The 22622-nt window shown below is 41.9% G+C and overlaps 1 protein-coding gene across 4 annotated transcripts in view; it reads left to right on the top strand.

The window, feature by feature from the left end:
• Positions 1-18598, top strand: part of MFHAS1 (multifunctional ROCO family signaling regulator 1) — a 79152-nt gene extending 60554 nt beyond the window's left edge. For 2 of the 4 annotated variants that reach the window (XR_005128117.1, XR_008553965.1), the window contains 3 exons: positions 8191-8317; positions 13921-14031; positions 18302-18339. Coding sequence is in view for 2 of the 4 variants with exons in the window: in XM_037525993.1 (XP_037381890.1) it covers positions 8191-8317; positions 18302-18335 (161 nt within the window). In the remaining 2 variants the exon portion in view is untranslated. Of the gene's footprint in view, positions 1-8190; positions 8318-13920; positions 14032-18301 lie in introns of all 4 variants that reach the window. The other 2 variants (XM_037525993.1, XM_054700833.1) reach the window with 1 other exon arrangement.
• The last annotated feature ends 4024 nt before the right edge of the window (positions 18599-22622 follow it).

The following is a 22622-nucleotide window of genomic DNA, read 5'->3' as shown; positions in this document are numbered from 1 at the left end:
ATACACTGACAAAATACAAAATACACTGACAAAATACAAAAAAACTGACAAAATACACTGCTGAGGGGAGCAGTGGGCGCGGCAGGAGAGGTCTGCGCGCCACGTGGGACCCTCGCCTGGCAGCCGGGAATCGAACCCGCGCTGCAGAGGCTGCGGGCAGCTTTGCAACCCAGCGCTCAACTGCTGCACCACCAGGGAGGCCCAGTAGTGAGTTTTTTAACTGTGCTTACCATTGATACAAATACTTTGTCCTAAAACCACTTCATTTAAGCTTCAAGTGGAGCCTCAGGTTCTGTGTTTCCTTATGGGTGGTTCATTTTGGGGTTTTCCAGAAAAATTTACTGTATGAAGATGGGCTTTCTTGTTCCTATGTTATTTCACTACTTGTATATTATCTGGGCTAATGTGGAACTGATGAAGATGCTGAGACCAGTAAGAATGAAGAACTGTGATATAAAAAAATCTTTTATTTTACTTCCGTTTGCTCTTCTAGAATTAAAAGCTGGTCCTTTCCAGTAGGCACCCCAGCTTCCTGCAACTTCCCTGAGTAATTTCTCCTGCATATTAATACGCACCACATGAACCAAGTTCACTTGCTATCCCAGGATATTTATTCTGGCCCCCGGAATATTGATTTTGTGTCTATTGGAGTCTCACACATCAAAGTGGAATCTTCCCAAAGTGTTTACCTGGCATCTCATCTCCCCACTGTAATGGAAACTTGAGGAAGGAAGCTCCTGGGGGACTCTGGTGACTCAGACACCAAGGCTTCTGCAGCAGGTGGGGAGCATGAGTGGAAGGGCAGCTGGAGGAGGCACGTGGGGCTCTGGATCCACTGCAGGTATTGGCAGTAGGAGACCGAGGGAAGGGAATTTCAAGCACGAAGAAAAGGTAGCACAGAATGGTACAGAGGATTGCATGTGTTCAGAAATAAAAGAAAGGAAAATAGACACTAGGGAAAGGAAGAGTTAGTGTTTAATATGAGGGGAAGGACTACACTCAGATGGAGATTTGAAAAGAAAGTTTGGGGCCTCCCTGGTGGCTCAAGGGGTTCAGACGTACCCTATAAAGCAATCCGCAGCCTCTGCAGCACAAGTTTGATCCCGGCTGGTCAGGGAGCAACCCACATGGCCCAGCAGACTCTCCTGTCTCGCCTGCTGCTCCCCTCAGCAGTGTACTTTGGTCATTCTGCCTATTCTGTTCCCTGCTCTGTGTCTGGTAAATCCTCTCACCCACCACACCTCTGGCCTATACCCCTGCTCTTGTATGCATAAATAAATAAATCTTTTTAAAAAATTTAAAAAAAGAAGAAAAGAAAATTTGTCAGCAGTTTTTTTCCCCCTTGATTGAACTTTTGCCTGATGCTTTGGAAGGGGCACTGTGATCTGAGGTCACATTCTTCTGATCTATTTTTTTGATCTACAAGAGGCATCATTGCCTATCACACAGGGACGGCCCCTGTAGCTCTTTTTGGAGTAGCATACCTGGAGCTTTAGTCACCCCTTTCTGTCCCTTAAACATACAAACAAGCTTTATGTCATCATTAGCAAACATTACTATGAGGGCAATCATCTCCGGGAGGAATAGGGCTAAACAAGGAAGATCTGAGCTTGTTTGCTACAAAGGAAGCACCTGCCCAAAAGGGAAAATTAAAAATTAAGGGTGTCAGTCATTTGTGCCCAGCGTGGGGGTGGCCTGCTTCCATTCTTCCATGGCATTTTTCATCAGGAGAGTCTGAGGACTTGCCTGGTTAGGGTTACCATGTGAGCCATAGAAGTCATCAGAACTAGGAGCTTCCTGTCCTTCTGCCTGTCACTGTCACCTTTGAAGGGGGTTGGGGAGAAGTTGAAGTGTTGAAAGTTGCAAATTTAGTTTGCTTAGTACCACCTGATGACCTCAGTAACCTGAGGACAGGTGCTGATTTGCTTTCTTAGTTCAAGGGCATCTTGTAGGACTCCAATTGGTTTGCCATACTATATTTGACTTGTAGATTCTTCTCCCTTATTGATGATTTTACAAATTGCCCTCAAAGATTCAAGACATGGAAGGTTTTATGTGTGTGTGTTTAAAAAGCATTCAACGTCAAAACTGTACGTGAGAATTCAACAAATAACTGGATACCCTAATGTCTTTACATTGTTAAAATATGCAGAAATCAGTGAAATGCTACATTTTTAAGAATTGCAGGACTGTGTGGTGAAAATGACACAGTTGGGGAAAAGTCACAATTCCTGATGCTGAACACTTCTGCAAGTGTCTTTGAAATCCATACCTTAGGATATATCCAAAATTATCCTTTTAAGTCATTTCCAAGAAGAATTGAACTGAAAGCGAATACCGCCCCCAGGAAGAATACAGAATCCTTGCAGTTTGGGGGACCACTCTGTGCATCCCAGAACTCCTTAAGGGTATATGTGACCAATTACTGGATACCATCTTTGCCCCCCCCCCCAGCTGACACCCCAGTAACCCAGCAGGAAGGTCCTGCTGCATCTTTGGGTACTCTAGTGAATTTTCTAGTGCATCCAGTAGCTCTACCGTGGGCCTTTCCCAGTTTTGAGGTCACCAGTTGACTTCCCTATGAATTCAGCATCACATCATGGATGTAGCTTCCCAGGGACTCCAGCATGTTCCCCTGCCCCTCATTCCCTGCTTTCCTCTGAGTCTGTGATGGTATCCATCCAGTCTTAGTATGGGGTGGGCATGCTCTGTTGAGTGAAAGAGTGAACTCAGTGGCACAGCCAGGCTTGAGACGTAGCAATCTCCTCTGCTATTTCTCATCTAATTCAGAGCAGGTTGTCTTTCACCCATGAAGTAATTCCTGCTTCCAAGTTACTGATAGCTCCTGCTTCTTAACTATGGTAAAATTTCCAAAAATCATTTCCAAAACCACATTGCCTTTTATTTTACATTTACTTTCAGGTTTTACCTTTACTTTATATGATAGAACATGTTACAACCTACATCCTTTGACATGTTACGACCTACATCCTTTGACTTTTAATTCATTTTTTAAATGCACATTTATTCTCACTGGCATTTTAACAGAACTCTTATAAGTTGAATAGGGCATCTTTCCATAATAATTCATAGTTTTTACTTCCTTTCTGTGATAAAGATCACTTGCTGGTGATGGGCCCAGTCCTGGGGTTGGAGATGGGGGTGGAGGCAGGTCTCTTTCTGTTCTGTACACAGACTTTTGGCATTTCTTGCTGCACGTCACTTTCTCTTCTAAAATTAGTTATAATTCATGATCAAAGGGCCAAGAGCACAGTCACTTCACAAAATGCAATTTTTTTTGAAGTCAGGACTACCAAGAAGTACAACCTGGTCTATTTATTTTATTTCTTCTGAGCAGCGGCCAAGCAGGAGCCACCCAGCCACAGTCCTGCAGGAAGCAGCACAGTGGATGAGGTGCAGCTGTGGGGGGCCCAAGTAGGAAAAGGCAGCTCCATCCACAAATAGTCAGTCATGTTGGAACCAATAAAAACTGAGCAGATTCTGGGGCCTCCCTGGTGGCGCAGCGGTTGAGCGCTGGGCTGTGAAGCTGCCTGCAGCCTCTGCAGCACCGGTTTGATCCCCAGCCACTGGGCGAGGGTCCCATATGGTGCGCAGAACTCTCCTGCCGTGCCTGCTGCTCCCCTCAGCAGTGTACTTCGTTACTCTGCCTGTTCTGCTCCCCACTCTAGCTCTGGTGAATTCTCTCATCCTCCCGCGCTTCTGACTGTACCCAGTGCTTGTATAAATAAATAAATAAATCTTTAAAAAAACAAAACAAAACTGAGTAGATTCTTTCTGCTGTCTTTTCTCACATTCTTAAGTGCGCACAGTGGCACATTTAAAATTGAACATTTTACTGTTGTTCAGTGTTGATTTCTCCTGTGCAGATATTTCTGTGCTTTTGTTTTTCATTTTTCATTTTTATTTGTCTGAATTTCCTCTTGCATATAAAAATGACCACAGAGTTCTGCAGTCCCAGCTGGCTCTGATAAATTGGTGGCTTGCAAAGTGGGGACCTTCCTGCTCACTGAGTTCAGCGTCAAGGGAGGCATGTGTTGGTGGGTCCTTGCAGTCACATGCAGAGCCACACGCACTTATTAAACAGAGGGGACTTTGGAGTAATTTTTGAAATATTGGAGCAGAAAGAGGTCTTGAAGGCATATAGATACTTTCTTACTGAATGGTATCTATGTAAGTATTAAAAATTGTTTTCATTTCTAGACCCCTTATGCTCTTTGGGAGAATGTTCATAACTTAGATTTTTACCCTGGACTAGGAGGCAGGTTTTATTTGCACTGAAAAAATACACTGTGGACTTTTCATATTGTGGTTTCTGTTGTCAGTATGAAAGGTTTTTAGTATTTTGCACAATGTGCCCAATAGTTGAGAACTCTGATTAGCTGAAGAAGATGAGCTCATTTCACATCTTCTGTTGGTTTAAAATATAATAATAATAAAATTCCTGTTCTGTTCTTGCACCATGGGAAGAATAGTTAATAAGAGTTTGTTAGCATGTCAGTGCCAGAAATCTTGAGCCAGAGTAATTAAAAGCCGTTTTTCATAACTTTAATGGGCACAGGGAGACTGCAGTGACCTAATACAGCTTCAGTCAATGCAATGTCCATTCATCAGGCCCCATTTCTGCATCTCCAGAAAGACTGATTGCATTGTAAAGTGGATGTGACTAGACAGTCTCCAGCAGAGGAGAAAGCAGCATTTCAGGCTGGCTTCTCCCATCAGTGTGGAGCATACTTAATTTTTTTCTTTTTACTATCGATACAAACATAAACAACCTTGGCACCATTTAATCTCAAATGACTTGTTTCACTCAAAATTCATTTGTATTCCTTGTAGTCTTTTTCTAATGAGAATATACTTTCAAGTTTACATTTCCATATAGAAATGCCAGTCTCATAATTTCTAATGACTCCAAAAAATGCCATCTCATTAATGTGTCAATTTCTAATCATTTCCCCATTGTCAGACATAGGAGAGGGTTGCCAAGTTTTCGCTGTTTTATAAATAGTGTTTCTATGAACAATTGCTGTATAATTCACTCACACAGTGAAGTCTCCACAATTAGATGACCAACGAATGACTGTACTTTCGATTTAAACTCAAGTTTGTGTTAAAGAAATGTGGTATGATTAGCTTCTACTTTAGTAGATATTACACATTATAAACCACTCTTCACATATGTGCTAAGATAGGTTTTTTTTTTTTTTTTTTTTTTTAGAGGATAAACTTTTTCATATTTTCTTAATCTAGCAGCTGGGTCCATTTCATCCAGCCTGAGCATGCTGACACCTGCTACTGGCTGAAGAGGGCACAGGGGTGTTGAAGGTCAGGGACTGTCCTGCTTGATGCTCAGTATTCTGTAGTATCAGGTGAATGTTTCATATGGTGACACTTCTCAATGCCTTCCACCTTTGCACTGTTTCTGTAGTGGGGACAGGTCCTGTGTGATGCTGGGAGCCCTAGAGAGGGGGAGAAACAGTAAAGCTGTTGGTTTAATAGACATTAATAACCAGCACTAAATAGTCTACTACATATCATTTCTAATTATCTGGCAAACAGGTTTTCTGCTCACTAAAACTTAATGCATACCCAGCAAGGAAGCCAGCCTGCCTCGCCAGGCTGGTGCCAGGGGCAGTACCTAGGGGTTGCTTGCCATAGGCAATGATGGTCCTGGGCACCGGCAGCTAGCTGAAAGCAGACAGAGCCCAGGCCTGCATGAGATTCCAGTAGGAGAGCTCTCAGGGGACAGCAGGGATGCACAAAGCCCACAAAGTCTCTTCAAGCCTTGGGGGTAATCTTAGGACAGATGGTCGAAGTTGAAGACATCAGGTGAGGAACCGGGTTGGGGGACATGGTCTAGGACCAGGTGTTGAGAAGCTGGGGGTTCCAAGCACCTTCTTGTCTAGTCCATGTGGTTGGTGGTTTGGCTTAAAGATGCACAGCTCTTGATGGGATTTGGAGCAAATCTGGTGAATACACAGATTTTCTGACTTGTACTTCAGTGGTATTTAGCCTGGATGACTTCCAAGTTTCAGCCTGTGCTAACATGTTATTTATGCAACTTTGTTTTATTGCTTTGATAACATTTAATACTATCATTAACTAAAAACATTAATTTATACTTTTTAACTTGTGTTCTTATATTTTGGGAGCTTTTCCTAGTTGGGATTACAGTATCATTCACATCCGTGTATCTGTGATACACGCTAATGATGTTAAATTAGTGTTTGCGGTGATTTGGTGTTTATAATAGCTGGTTAAGGGATTCAAATTGCATTCAGTTCATATTGGGCAAAGTCACATAAAAATGTTCAAATAAGGACATAAATGTCTTTCATCAAAGACAAATGTGTCAATGCTTAGTTCATTATTTATTTTTTATTTTAAAGATTTATTTATACATTCAAGAATTGCAATATAGGCCAGAGGTATGGGGGGGTGAGAGGATTCACCAGAGACAGAGTGGGGAGCAGAACAGGCAGATCCACTGAAATACACTGCTGAGGGGAGTAGCGGGTGAGACAGAAGAGGTCTGCTGCGCCATGTGGGTCACCTTCCTGGCCAGGGATTGAACTCATGCTTCAGTGGCTGCCAATAGCTTCATAGTGCTATGTCTTTAACCCCTTGCACCACCAGGGAGTCCCCTAGTTCATTATTTAAAAATAGTGTTTTTAACGTTTGTTCCTCTAGAAAATATGTCTTCTGGCATAAAGAAGCAGTCACTGGTGTGATAAGTTATTAGAGGTGGTGGTGAAGGGTAAGCACCCAAGGTATGCATTCCCAAGGCCCCACCCCTGTCTGCCACTTGGTAGCTCTTGACTCTCTTCATACCACGTAACCTTCCCCAAGTATTAATTTGCTCACTTATAAAATGAGAATAAGCCTTATAGGGACATTGTAGAAATTAATCAAGATGGACATTTCAAACTCTTCATTCAGTACTGGCATGTGGGCATGTTCTGCTGAAAGGGAGACATTCAGAAATACAGTATGTTATATCATTACATGCTTGCATTCTTGGGTGTCTCTGGAATCCCAAATTAATAATATAAGTAATGGCTACCATAGAGTAGACTTTTCATTGCAGTAGCATCTTTTCTTCATTGGCGTACTCTGTGTTCTTGGTTTGGTTTATTAACTTTCTAGATTTAGATTTATGTAGGGGAATCTAGGTAGTAATGTCCACCATCATCACCCAGAGCAATTTACTGAATACTTTCTGCACCAGAGTAGAGTGCTGGTCATGAGACCAGAAGAAAGCAGGATCCCTCTGGGTAAGCAGACGAGGGGTAGAAAATAAGGAACGGAAGTTTTTACCACTCTTAGGGATTTAATGTTCTAGTTGGAGAAAGATCCTATCTGGGGCAGGCAGAGTGCACAGAGTTCCTTTAGGTATTATGGAAATCCATTAAGTTAATTATCTATTTTTACTAGACCCCATGGCTTATAAGCTGTTTCAGACATAGCTTATATGTCTCACATACCGCGCAGGAAATCTTGCCAGTAGGAAGCTGGGCTGTTTACCTTGATAACACCTTTAGTCCGCTACATTTCCAGATCATACATGCAGGGCTTTGTTGGAAGGCTGCTCTGCTCTGCCCAAATCCCATCTGCCCTGAATCCTAATTAAGAACACCTCCTGGCAGCCCTTGCTTCTCTGGGCTCTAGGGATCCTGGCTCAATTTGCTGCACTTCTAGATAAAGATCTCGGGAGCCAGTCTGCAAAGGAAGGTGAGGAGTCTGCTGGCAGATGCTGTCTTTGTCAGGAAGGATGGTCTTCCTGCTGTGGCCATTATTAGAACCTTCTCCACGATGATAACAGATGAGAATTTAGGCAGTGCAGTGGGAGCCCATCTAGTTCCGCCAACCTGGCTGCACGGTTGTCCTCTGACTCCATCCTCTGTAGCCCTTTGCTTCCTCATTACCTGCCCTTCTCCCTGTTTCCCCATCCCCACGGCTGCATTTCTCTGTGAAGGGATTCTATTCTATTCTCAGTTTGTTTTAAGCAGATGTTATTGATTTTGCATTTGTTTTACATGACTCTATCATTTAGGAAATGCAACTTCACACCTCAGCGGGGGCACATGCTCCACTCAGCCGCAGTTCCAGTGTCTCTCCTCTATCACAGTCTAAGGCCAATCTCCTTAATATGTTTTCTCTCTTCTCCTGCAGGGGAGTTGCTGAGTCAGCCCAGACCAGAAGGAGTGGCAGAGATCATTTGCCCCAAGAACGGCAGCGAGCGAGTGAATGTTGCCTTGGTTTACCCACCCACGCCGACTGTGATCAGCCCCTGTTCTAAGTGAGTTCTGCACGTGGTGCAGCCCCTGCCCCTCACACTGACTTGCCTCGGGTCTTGAGATGTTCCTTGAAAAGCCCCTCAGAGCAGACCCAGTTGTGGTGCAGCATCAACAACATGGCTTAAGCAGCAACTGAAGACAACTTCTTTTTTCTTGGTTGTGATTTTTTTCCCCACTTTTGCTGATAAAATCTGAGAATTTTTAGCAGTTTTATTGAGATCACAAGCCTACCACATAGTTCACTCATTTAAATTATATAATTTATTGGTTTTAAAATGTTTGCAGATATATGTGTCCAAAAAGAGCATTTTCTGGACAGATAACCTTAATTCTGTCATTGCAGAAATTAGTAGACCCTCACTTTATGGAACAGTGAGGGGGCTAGTGAATAAGGAGAGCCTGCAGAAAATCTATAAGAGATTGTTTTTTGCCTCCAGAGCTCTTGTTCTCAGTCAATCCATGATCACTGGGGGCTGTGCAGTGTGTTCCCACTTTCCCCAAAAAAGACCGAGAATGTCAACTAAATTTTGGATAGGTTAGATAAGACTCATCCTGGCTTGCTGGCTTTTGTCAGTTTTCTTTGTTTGTAATGCAATATTGAGAACTGGACAGGATAGTTTTAAGCTCAGATAATTAATTTTTAACCTCAAATCTTGAAAAGTGGCAACCATTGTGTTCTTCTTGGAGCAAATCTTGTTACCAGGGCTTAACAGCAACATGGCTTAAATGACAAAGGATTCAAGCAGAAAACTTTATTTGCTTCCTAGTTGCCACATACAATTCCCCCGCCTCATATAAGCTTTTTAGAGGGTGGTTGGAAAGTTTGCATTTGGAGAATGTTGTGCTCATCTCATCTTGAGAAACTTGCCATTAGGCTGCAGTGCAGAGAGCCTGCCATTGAAGCTCAAGCTTCCATCCCTGCAGTGTGAGCTCTTCTGCCTTCAGACTCTGCAGAGCAAGGGGGCAGACTGCCTTCTGGTTCATTAACAGCCACAGAGGAAAAGTGCTGCCCCTTTTCTTCAAACCTGGTGACTCATTAGACAGAACATCCCTAATCCATCTGTGCTGGGAAATATCACTGAACACCCCAGGGAAACTCTTACCTAATGCTGTTATGTTCAGAATGCAATTTTAGCTAACACACAGAGTATAATTCATCACTACTGTGAGCCTCAGTCACTATGAAATCTTAAATTGCTTTTTGAATATTAAAATAGGTTTACATAGTAACTTCCTATTAACTAGAATATTTCCTGTCATGAGGATACCAAATGACAAATTTTACTGTTCTTTGAGTTTGGGTACATTGGTTTCTTTCTGATGCACAGAGAGTAAGGATGAGGGGATATTCTAGAAACAATACACTTTGTATCGGTGTGGATTCTCCTGTGCCAGGAGAGGTGTTAACCTATTGTTTTGCCATAGCCACATGGCATTTAATAGGTGAGACAGAGGTAGAAGTTATAATATCCATTTGCACAAGAAACCATACTGGCACTGCGCCAGCTTTATCGGGGTGTTCCCATGGGCGTCTCATTGTACTATTACAGAAAGGCATTTATACCAGCCTGAAAAATTGCTATCAGCCCCTCTGTCTCTCACGGTTTATTATACCTAAATGAAAAGGCAGCTTGAAAGTCATGGGTAACCAGAACCTCATAGCCTGAGACATCTCTACATGCCAGAGGAAATATCTTTAAAAGATCAAACTACTTCTGCTACAGTTATGCGGTGAATAGATTTATTTTGAAATGGGTTTTAAAAAAAAAAAACTTTTAAAATGGATGGCAGTGTAAGACCAAATTCTAAATAATGGAATAATCCCTAAATATGAAAATTTCACATTTCTGGCAACACTTGTCTTGGAAATTACCATTTTTTTTTTAACATGGAGGCAAGGAAAAATGATCTCTATTGTGATCATTTGTGTAAAAGTCCCTGTTTGTACCATGCAGTTGTATATGCACAGACACATGAGCTTGCACAGCCCATACCCATGAAAACAAACAGGCGGGCTATGCCTGGCCCAGTGGAAGGTCTGATTTACAAGTGCATGTCAAAACAAGGAAGTGGGAGCTTTGGAGACTGATAAGAAAGCATCACAGGAGGTGGCCAGTATATCAACACAGCTTGAATCTGCGCCTGAGGTCTCAAACTTAGGGTCCCAGCAGTAGAAATTGGGAGACTGGGTCTGTTGCCTTGGTTTTGCAACTCCAGCCAGTTAACTCAAACACATTACTGCAGGATAGTCTGTTACTTCTGTCATCCTCTAAAACACAAGTGGGTGGTCAAGATTGGACTTTCTCAAGCAGGCACGTGTACAGAATTTCCAGGGCGGGAGGGATCATGAGTCTTCACAAAAACAGAAAGGTTGCCAGGTGATTTTAATGTGCATGTGTTTGACTTTCTGCTCTCAGATGCATTCGTGAGTGTAAGGGGGGGCTCCCTGACCAGCTGGCCTTATCTTTGGTTATAGGGCCTTTCTGGAGTTATAAACCTATTAGTAGCACCATGGCAAAACTGATTCATGATGTATGATCAGCACAATTATTCCACCCCCAATTTACCTTTGTAGTGGAGCATGTAATTTGTTGTTCAAGTCAGGAAAGGATTGAGGGGACAGGACTCATAATAATTATGCCAGGACTACAGGCATCAACCAGAAACATCTCAGGCAGGCCAGAATATTCACACTACTTTTAGGGCATTGATCCAGATCTGGTGGTTTTCAAAAAAGGATTCTAAGCACTTCTTTGGCCAGTTTACTCCTCTCTTTATAGATACCCATCTTTTTACTGCCTGCCTTTGATTCTCTATAAAGTGATGGTGCTGCCATACACTTTACAAAGGAAAACCATTTGATGATTGTGATTTGATTGGCTCTATCTTATGAATCCTAAGCTTTTATGTTTCTCATTTTAAAAAAATTGCACATGTTTTGTTCCCCTTTGGAGAGAGACAAAGAACAAAGGTAGGTAGTAATTTTCCCCCATAACTTATCTCTGCGGTTGGTGGTAGGGGTTTCTAGCAGCTTTCATTGGGAAGAGGGTAATTGCTGTGAGTGAGAAGCGTACCCTCCTGCACTATACCCTCAAGAAGAGACATACCAGCTAAGTGGCTTCTTTTCCTCTTTGCTGATTATCAGATAGAAATGTGAGTCATTTCCATACTTTGGCTATACGGGGATGATTTTCAAAAATTTTTGCAATGGAGATGTGATGAAAATTCAACTAAAAGCAATTTTGAAAAAATTTGACCTAAAGGGTACAAATTTTGTCTGATACATTTTTAAAAGCATTATTGAAGTATACTTTCATACCCTAAACCTCATCCATTTGTGGATTATTAATATATTTAGAGTTGTACAACCATCAGCAAAATCTAGTATTAGAACACTGTCATCAATCCAAAAAGAAACACTATGCCCATTTGCAGTCACTTGTCTCTAAATATGATACCTAATTCTATGTAGTCAAGAACTGTTTTTAATATCACTTTCAAGAATGATCTTGCTGCTTGGAGTGTTGATATTAAATGTATTTTGAGTTTCAAAGAAATCTTTATAAATTCTTATAAATGCACATTATCTCTGGCCCAGTTCAGTCTAAAGGTAATGAATTAACTTATACCTACCACCCCCTATCCCACCACTACCACTCTCAACCTCCTATTTACTGGACAATAAAGGGGAAATTTAGCTACTCAGTGGGAGATCAGCTTCCTTCATAATATTTTTTTAAGTATAGTTTCAATTTTTAAAACTCAGAATTTCTTTCTTGAGGTTCACAACAAAATCAAGTAGAAAGTATAATGATTTCCCATGTGCCATCTTCTCTGCACGCCCACCACTTCCTCCACTATCAACATCTCCCCCAGAATACACTTTTGCTATAGTTGATGAATCTCTGTTGAGACAGCCTTATCACCCAGAGTCCATAGTTTACTTTAGGGTTTTCTCCTGGTGCATTGTGGTCTATGGGCTTGAACACATGTATGTGTTATGTCTCCCTCTTTATGGTATCATATACAATATGCAATGTATTTCATTACCCTCAACATTCTCTGTGCTCCCCTATTGTTTTCCCCCATTAGCCCTGCCATCTTTTGCTTTTTTAAGCTTTATTGAGATATAATTAATCCCAAAAAAGTGAGATATTTAATGTATACATGGCAATTTGATATAGATCATAGAAGGATTCCCACTATCTTGAAAATGAACACATTCCTCACCTCCCATATTTACCATTCAGAACTTAATGGCAGCCTAGCTGACCCCTAAATATTCAAGGAAGATTGAGCCTTGGACATTGGGAATCATAAGAGGAAAACATTTACTTTTCAGTGGGAAAAGGAGATGATAGGGATGGTCATTTAAAACATTTATTTAAAAAGTATTTGTGAATTCTCATCTCCAGTCTCTTGCTCTGCAGATTGAGACCTGTAACATTCTAACTCAGAAGGGAAGGGTGAGCTTCTTTGGACAAATGGCAAGTTTCATTTCTTTGGGCAGTTGGCAATTTCATGTTAGATACCCTGTAGAATGTTTCGTGTTTTCATTTCCAAAGAGCTTTAACCTAGCCTCTTCTCCGATTAGAGTATATGCTCTCCTAGACTGCCAGGTACCTAGTCCATCTCCTGACTTTCACTTAAAGAGTGCAAAGACTGAACTTGACAGGTTAACATATGAAAGAAAGTGTTTGACCTTGAGGGATACTAGAAGCAACCTCCTTGCATCCATGTGGTTTTTGAATGGACTGATCCTTGAGCATGCAGGAAATGGGAATATACTGTTTTTTATTTCCTGACAGTTGCTGTTTCCCTTGTGCTGGTACCTTGTCTGTCTGCACCCCATCCTATGTGGTATGACTGAGCGAGGAAGTGAATTTTCATTTCGGCAGGTCATGTGTTATAGCATTAGAAGATGTGGTTTGAAAATGGTTGGGGTAAGCTTTCTCCATCTCCAGAAAGTACTACTACTACTTAGAGACAAAATGGAGATGCTGTGTTTCCAAAATACCTTTTAAACTTGGATTATTGCCTGTATTCTGTAGAATGCCTGTTCAAGCAAGATTCCAGAATTCCAGGAGAATTCTGTTCATAAGAACAAGAATGCTGTTCATAAACATACTTAAACATAGGAATGTGGGCATTTGTATTATGACATAAAGATATTTAAGACCAATTGGACTAGTCTTTTATAAAAATCAGGCGAAGACTCCGTGATCTTTATTGCACTAAATAAATAGGCAAAGTACATTTAACTGCTCTCAGATTAGTTAGTATGGACTTGATAAAATTCTTTAAAAAGGAAAAACAAAGTAGCAAGGTGAATTTTGCTTTATCACAATGGATAATTTTTCATTGACCACAGAATTTTAAAATACGGAGGGTGGGGATGGTTCGGAATTTCAGAGAGAATAGAAGCTACTTTGTGGTGCTTGCCTGTAGGGTGTATCCTATTGATTTGCATTGATTTGCTTTGTTCTTTGTTGGGAGTGAAGCCTCTCCTTGTCTTGCTTTTACAGGCTAGGAGGAATAGCGTTTCTTTGATTATTAGTCTCCCACCAGCCACATTGATACTGGAATTTGTTCCCTCTCTGCTTAGGTATCTTCATACTTTCTTGGAAAATTAAGTGGAAAAGATAGTGCTTCTTTCCCTTATGCCATCATTTTTACTGTGTCCAATCTGTGACTTTAGGAGCACCAATTTTTAAGGGTAAGTCTCTGGGAAGCAGAGAGGGTTTCTTAAATAGTTAAGACCCTCCTAAAAACTTGGAGAGTTTAGGGACAAAAGGAGGGTGGGTGGGGTTGGGGATGAAGCAATTCTATAGCACAGGACATTTTAAGATTATAAATCCTTGTTTTATCCAGAATCAAGACACATTTGGAAATTAAGAATAAGGAAACTGCTGGATTCTTTTGCCTAATTTACAATAATATTACATATATTAGTAATCTTAGATTTTTATTGGAAAAAAGGTATCAAAAATTTCATATTGTCCAAAAATACAACATCAGGAAAAGTTCAAGTCAATTAACACAGCTAGTGGCTTTTTAAAAGTAGCGTTTGTATTTATTTTCTAAAAGCAGTTTGAAGGGCTGTGAGTTACACTTCCTGAGTGAAATCTTGAGGATATGCTAGTGCTGGGACTGTAGACATCTGTCATTTGCAGATAACAGAAACGCCCATCTCATGGGGCATTTAGAGAGACAGTTGCAGGGACAGCATTTAGCTTTACTTCTCAGAGTACACATCGCTAGAAACATTCAGTCACTGTTATTGCCACTGGAAATCTTAGTGGTTTCCAGGGTGGATGGTGTATAAAGGTAATAATAAAAACCAAAATTTCAAAATGCAAATACAGATACTTGTGTAAAATCCACCCCCTGACTTATGTAATGGGAAGCTTATGAATTGAGGTACTGCTCAAGGTAAACGTGTGCAGGACAGATGGGGGAGAATGTCCGCTCACCTTCCCATCCACCTACTTGAAGAGGTCAAGACAACCACACGAAGATCTGCTTCTCAGGCCACCTGCAGAACTCATTGTCCTACCCCTCTTCAAAAGAGAAATGGGACGTGAGTGGTGTCCTTTCTTTCATATTGTTGTCACAGATGCTTTCTGTGTTGGATCAACTCCTCAGAGCGAAACTCCCTGACTCGCTTGATTCTCCTAGCAATCCCGCAAGTCACCTAGGGCAGGGAGTGCTCAGCCCCAGACCTAGCCATGTTCCCACAGTGACACAGTGACGGAGTGGCCCGGTGGGGCCCCACATCCACAAGTTGGGTGCTGTTTTACGAAACTCTCACTTGCATATTTGTTTTGAAACGTGGTACATGATTGGGACATTGAGGTGAGGTCAGGAAACCACTGCTGTTGGAAGGAGATTATGTGGAGAAGGCATGCCATGCTGGGTGGAAGCGGAGGGATGGGCATCAGAAAGCATGAGGCAGGGCAGTGAAGGCACATAAGGAATCACCAGGAGGCAGGAAGGCCTTGACTGTAGTTTCTGTGGGGAGGTATAGGCCAGGCAGGCTGAGCAGATTTGGGACTGACCAGATTGAAAAATGTCAGCAGCTCAGAGGTGACTGCTGCTAGAACCTTGGGGTGAGTAGTGTAGGTGGATAGTGGTCTGGAGTGTGAGAAGCCAATACAGGTGGTTGGGTGTGGGCTCTTCGTTAGCTGGGCTGCATTTGAGAAGCACACTCACGTTTCAGCTATTTACTGTCTCTCAGAACTGGCTAACACTGAGAGGGGGCAGTTCCTTCAGGGAAGCAAAGCCCTAGAAATCAAAGCATCAAAGTTAGAAAATCTAAGACCTGGTTCTACAACGTGGTATGGCTTTGTTTTCAGCCTAAGCTTCTAAACACCTTGAATAATTTTGCTGCATCTTATGAAAAGCAGGTTTGATAACCTGCGGTGATTTGGGTCTCTGTTACCCATCAACTCCCTTGGGTGCCCTGTGTGAATTACTGAGTTTCCTCCACTCCCTCATGCCAGCTCTTCCTCAGTCTTGGTTCCTGTGTCAGGTGATGGTGTGGCTTTCTACCCATTTGCCACACTAGGAGTCTCTCCCATTTGAGTCCTTCCTTTCTCCCCCATATGCAGTCTGCCACTGACATCCATCACCTTACCAGTGTCTTGACATAAGTGAACTCACTTCAGACTGTCCCTTCCACTATATCCATCTATGACAAGATTTCTGTGATTGAGTCTCAAGTCTTAGTTTCTATTCTTTTTTATCCTTCAAAACAATGTTATCTTTCCAGGTTAGACCCCATCACTCCTCTCCCTAGTTAAAACCCGTGAATGACTTCCTGGTCATTACAAGATCAAGTTCAAAGTCTTGGGCAATCACAGTCATTTTCCAGACACCCTGCTCTGACATGGGTGACACCCCTCCCCTCCTGGACGAGGAAGACACATTGTCCCTAAGGCCAAGTCATATGTCACCTCTGAGAAGCCCTCCTGACTGAAGTCACTCTTTTCCTTCATTGCTCCTTGACACTTCTTACACACACACACACACACACACATACACACATGCACACGCACATACACACACCATTGGAGTCATCCTCACATCATAGCTTGGATATTTTTGACCTGTGACTTTTTTCTCACATCTTATTCCTCGTTCATTCAGCAGATGAATATTGACAAGTATTTGCCCTCAGCTGGGCATTGTGCCAGGTGTGGAAAGCTGCAGAAATAAGGAGGACAGACTTGTCCTTAAGAATCAAATAGCCTTCTTGGGGAGACTGGGAGTCAAAGCCATAAACAGACAAGTTTGTGAGGGTCTAATCCCAATTGAAATATGATACCTGCTGGGAAAGGTATCTCAACAAAGTCCTTTCGGCACAGAGAAGAAAGAACTCTACCTGGGAGAATCTGGAAGAGTCCCAGAAAGTTGCCTTTGAGCATGATCTTGATGGAGAAGACAAGCTTGTGGAAAGATGGAGAAGCAGTAGAGGTGGGGAGCTTTGGTGATTTGATGGCTCTTTTCTTCCCCTGAGAGCCCAAACTGAAAGGTAGAATCGATGTAGAAAGTACTTAACTGAGTTTTCCTCTTCTTCCTTTCAGCAGTGAAGCCTGCCCTCCGGGTGCCCTTGAGTGGGTATTCTTTTGATTCTCAGTCTTGCATGTGACTCAGGGGAGCTGAAAGCCCAGCATGGCTGTCTATATGTCTGTCTGAAGGCTTGATAGAGTCTGAGAAGCATTGGCCTGGCGCACCACTCTCACCTCAACCCACACTTCCCATCCTAGAGTTAGCCGCTGGGTTGAGGCCGCCTTTTCACTCCGCCATCCTCATTGCAGTTAGCTTTATTATTACTTGAATTCAAGGCAATTTTCAAAGCTTTCTCTACTGAGAAGTTTACTGTATCAACAGACCTTCAAAATGTCCTTACGGCTGAGTGCTGCAGAACATGAAGCTGTCTCTTGGGCCCCAGCTATTCCAACCTCGATTTTAGCAGTTGAGCATGCTTTGGAGTCTAATAACCCTAGTTCAGGGCTGGCTCTACAGCTCACTGGTGCGTACCCTCAGGGAAGTTATTTAATTTCTTGGAAACTTAGTTTCCTTGGTAAAATGTGTAGCAAGACAGAGCTTACTCAGTAAGTCGCTGTGAGTTAAGGATCAGTCAGGCGATACACCTACGTGAACTGCGTGATTCCTGGCGGGTGGTACCTGTGTGGTCCGTAGGCGGAAGTGCATATTTTCAGTGACATTATTGACATCATGCTCACCCCATTCTTGTATGTGAAAAATATCTTTGGTGGATTCTAAAGTTACCAGCTTCCATAAGGTCAAGCAACATTGATTTGGGATGGAGGGTGGAGAAGCAGATCCTTTTCTTTAATAGCTAATGCTAAAACACTTTAAAAAAATCACATCACATGTCATGATAGGACAACTGAAATAAGGAATGGGGACATTTGACATGTTTTTCTCTACCCTTTTCTCTGAATTAAATGCCACTTTGTATAATTAGCTGAAGACACAGCGGTCTCCTCATTGTATATTCATCCAGCTTCAGACTTTAGTTTGGCAGCCTTGCTTCTAGCGCTTTAAATAAAATCATGTTTTTTAGCCTCAATGGACACTCATTCTCACTTTTTAGCACATATTTGTACTCCCGCAGGGCTATTTAGTATTGTCTGTGTGTGTTTCTTGAAAGGAAACAAAACAGTTCTGAGTTTGGAGTTTGGGGTTCATAATTAAAATCTTGTTAAACTGTGATATTACAATGGAGTGGTTAAAATTAGTGTAGTTCCCTCTCTCTGTCTGAATTTAGCATCACAAAAATGTGTGACTCGTTTTCTAGTCAAACTCTGTAATGGACATTTGCATTTTTATAAGGAATCCTAGGAGTAGAAAGGAAAATTATGCAAATAAATAGATTTATATTCTTCCTTTTCTTATAACTAAGAATACCCTTCTGTTGCCTTCTGTCATCTCTACTTTTTTCTCATTTACCTGTATAGGAAGAACGTTGGTGAAAAGCACAGAAACCAGTGACTTATGGCTGTGGAATTTCCATGAGAAAGGAGCATCAGAACTCACCTGGACCACCTTTCGAACCTGGCACACCTCCTCACGCCCCAGCGTGGTGGGTGAACTTGAGTAAAACTGTGGTCAGGGTGCTGTAGGAGGAGGGCACAGACCTGGCCTGTGGATGAGGTGGGAGGGGCGGGGAGAGAAGGGGAGAGCATATGGAGCAATGTTTTACAACCTGAACCTCAGAACTGTGATCCTCCAAGGAGAGCGCTACTTGAAGAAAAGAAAAAAAAAAGTCGAATGGCTTCTCAGGGATTTTGTTTTCTGTGCACATATAAGCCATAGTCCAGTCCAGGTGGCAGTATTTAGAGCACTCGGCTTTCGGTTCTGTTAAATGTGAAAGAGGGAGCGACTGACCATTCATAGCTGTTCCGTAACTCGTGTAAAATATGTATATGTTTATCTTTATTTTTATAATATGCAAATACATTTAAATTTATACCGTTTGAAGCTTCTAGCATTAGTTAACACTGGGTGCAATATTCTGCATGAGAACTGTGCCAAGATGGGGCTGGTTTCTTATTTTAGCATAAGACCTTTTGGTCTTATTTCTTTATTCTTTATTCTTTAATCCTTCTCAAATTGGAAAAAAAACGAAAGATCTCTTTAGCCACCCAGGGATTAAGTGGATTAAGTGTTGGTTCACAGAAGTTACCAGCGATCAGCAGAGTCTTCAAATATTTTCAGTGCCCTGCTCCCCTTCTAAATGAAGGTCCCTGCCTACAAACTTCTGGGCAGGGGTGTGGGGAATCATTCCCTGTCTTTTCCCAATGTTGCTAGTGCCAGGGACAGTGTTCCTCACTGCAGACCTCGTGTTAACTAGATTCGTCACTGGTTTATATGCTGGTGGTGTTAGGATTCTTCAGGTGGGAGGACACGGGGGGCCAAGATATCCATGGAAAGCCTGAATCCTTGCGTAGCTTAAGATCATCAGGAATCAGTTCTGAAGCATGCAGAGAGTTCTGCTAATAAGTACTTTCCCCCCCCAGAACAGTCTGTGAAGTTTAGCAGAGCATTTCCAAAGCCCTCCACATCTGTCAGACCTTAAGATAGTGAGCTGCCTAATTGGAGAGCAAAATCCCACATTGATTATTTATAAATACGGAGCCATTGATTAGATATTCTGCTGCCAGGCACTAGTCAGACCTTTGCTTTAGAATCTCCATGAAGTAAAACTTGAAAAAATCAAACCAAATGAATCACATTCTACTATACTCCTAATTGGGGCCAAACAGCATCTGCTGCAATAGTAACACATTCTCTGAAGAATGTAAAGGTCTCTGTTTACATCTGCCACCTCCATGCATGTCAATTGAAAATGTGTAAAATTGTTTCTCACCAGTGTAAGACAAGTGAGTCAGCTGGTATTATTCTTTTCTTTTATAAAGTATTGACTCTTAGAATGCCACAATATATGAAGTCTCGACATATTTTCAAGAGAAATAGCAAGCAAGTGACTGCATTGTGAAAAATCACAAATCGATTTTTGTAAAATATTCTGTGCCCCAGGAGTTAACTTCACTAACTCCAGAACTTCCATTTCTTAAGATCCTAAAATCTTGAATGGGATCAGATGATTTTTGCAGTTTTTAATACTTGAATATGACACCTCAAGTTGGAGATTTCATTTTCCTTGAATACAGTCACATATGAACCTGGTTAGTCCTGTTGTCACAGTTCTCGTGTGAGTGTGTGTGTGCACATGCATGTGTGTGTGTGTGTGAGTGTGATCTGAATGGTAACGTGTAATTACTTTATGGACTATTGAATTGTTGGGCATAAAAGTTTTTTTAATTGGCATGTAACAGTTCCTCAGCTCTCAAATGAATGGACTTCGGACCAGACTTTTGAAAAGACTCATCAGTGTGTGACTTTGGGCTAACTCCCTAGGGCACCATATTAAATGATAAACAATAACTAAATATGCTCCTTCGGGTGACATACCCTGCCAAATGTTTGCCATTATTATGAATACAAATGCCCATGTTCTTAATATCTGCTATATTTTGACAAGTGATGTTTCGTGCTGTTATCTGAACCCTAGAGAAGCAGTGTAAGAAGAAATTGTGGTGTCACATGTGTTTTAACAAAAAGGTCATCATGACAGAGTCATGTGACCAAAAGAAGCTCCAGAAAAGCTTGAGAACTTGCTTTAGGGTGGGGGAAGGGTTGAACACAGAAAACACTCTGCTCTGGAACAACTTTGGCCTACTAGGCAGGAAATTCCGCTTTCTCTTTCCACACCTGGAAAGACTCAGCCACACAGACTGACAGGCATCTCACTAAGCACAAGAAGAGTCTTTTCCAACCAACGAGTCCCTGGCCTTGCAAATAAATGCCCTCCAAGTTTGTTATGGTTTCTATTCCTGCAACTTGTGGTATCAAAACCACTTCCTGGAATTGTAAAAGTGCTGCCAGAATAAATGTTTTCCCCCTTGAGAAAAAAAAAAAATTGACAGTCCTCATATTTGACACTTGTGTATTGGACTCTTTTGAATGAATAAAAAGGAAGGGTTTGGTGTAATTCCTGATGGGGTGTGTGTTATTTTTGCCACAGTTTGTGAATTGTAATTGTGTTTTCCCATTTAAGTGTCATACTGGGCATAAACTTTAAAAAGAAGTAATTTTTAAAAAGTTCAATAAAAATATAAAGAAGTGGTTAACCAGTTATATTTTCAGAGTTTAGTTATTTGGTCTTTTTTGTTTCAGTTTTATCAGTTAAGGAATCATTAATTTAGTGTTTTCGTTCTTACGTCTCTTTTGAGCTATGGGAGGTGAAGGGTGGCAGTGCTGTTTGGGGACTGAAGAGGGGAACTGAAAAGTTTGTATTTCAAACCCCGCCTGTTTTCTGGCTGGGGGTTCAACTCTTCAATATTGTCTCTGTCTCTTAAATCAGTTCCTTTTTTCAGTGATCTGCTATACTCCTCAATTAAAACTTAGGAATAGGTGTGGAAGTTACCTCCCTGATCTTTTAAGGACTCCTAGCAGAAGTCTTTGCCAACAACTTATAAGTACAGATCTTCCTCAGTTTAGGATGGGGTCACATCCTGATAGACCCTTAGTAAGTTGTTCCTGGGAACTCTGGCTCCCCGCCTCCATATAGAATTAGTAGACAAGATGGTACCAAGAGTTCATAAAGTTAAGCAATCCTAAATAGAGCCATCTTGGCTTGAACCATCCTAAATGGGGGCCATCTGTATTGCTCCAGAGATCTATATTGCAGAGGGAAAGAGCTGGCCCTGCAGGGACAGATCAGAGACTCTAATCCCTCTTCATTTTTAAAAGAGTAATTGAGAAGATAAGGGAGATGAGTGTGGCTGCTTTCTGCAGAAAACAACAGCCTCTGGGCAAGGACTAAGCAAATAAGTGCCCTGAGGCTCCGGGACCTTGGGTGCACAGGGAAGAAGGCACCCCTCAGACCAGGAGCATCTCTTTATAAGATGCCTGAGCAGGTAGATGGAACCATGGCATGCCCTGAATTCAAATGCACTTCTACTGCTGGAAAGCTGTAGCCATGTGGTAGTCAGAATTCTCTAGAGTAGCAAATCCAGAGGTTGTGCTCCACAAAGATACCCTTGTCCTCGGAGCTGTGTTCAAGTAAAGCAAGATACTGCTGCATCTCTCCTGAGGCAGAGAGCACAGGAGCAGATCATCATTGTGCATGGAGTTTTCTTGTACCAAGAAACTCAGAGTTCTTTTAACTTGCTGAGCAGGTCACAGAGAAGCAGGTGTGAGTGGTGAAATTAGAAATGCATTATTTATCACATATGTTATTCCCTCCCGAGGCCACTTCCTCTGCTTACTTGTAAGCTATGTGAAGTAGATTCCAGGTTTGCTTTGAATACACAGTGTCCCCTACACAGTGGCTGCTAAGATGCTGTATTCAGGGACCTGGGCTTTCCATTGCCCCCATGTGCTTGAGTCCCCCAGGGGTATCAGGGATGAGGAAGGCTGCATCTGGTAGAAGCTGCAGCTGTTGCACTGAGTCGGGAGAGGACGTGGAACACTGGAAGGGGTTTTATAAAGCAGATGAGCTTTTGAATCCATCTGGTTTGATAGCATGAAAAAATCTACCTGTTAACCGAAGCCCTATTTCAATAGTTAAGTTCAAGTAAGAAAAATCTTCTCCATCTTTGTGTACTAGAAATATTTCTGAATGAAATGAATTTTATCCTAAACACACTAACTTAATGTTGCCCAAATTGCACCATAAAACATTGATGTCTCCTGACATACTAATACATGTTG

Source organism: Talpa occidentalis, unplaced genomic scaffold, assembly GCF_014898055.3.
Source record: "Talpa occidentalis isolate TD23 unplaced genomic scaffold, MPIMG_talOcc4v2.1 talOcc4.4, whole genome shotgun sequence".
NCBI classification, from domain to species: Eukaryota; Metazoa; Chordata; class Mammalia; order Eulipotyphla; family Talpidae; genus Talpa; species Talpa occidentalis.
Note: the sequence above shows the minus strand (reverse complement) of the source record. Positions and strands in the feature narration are given on the sequence as shown.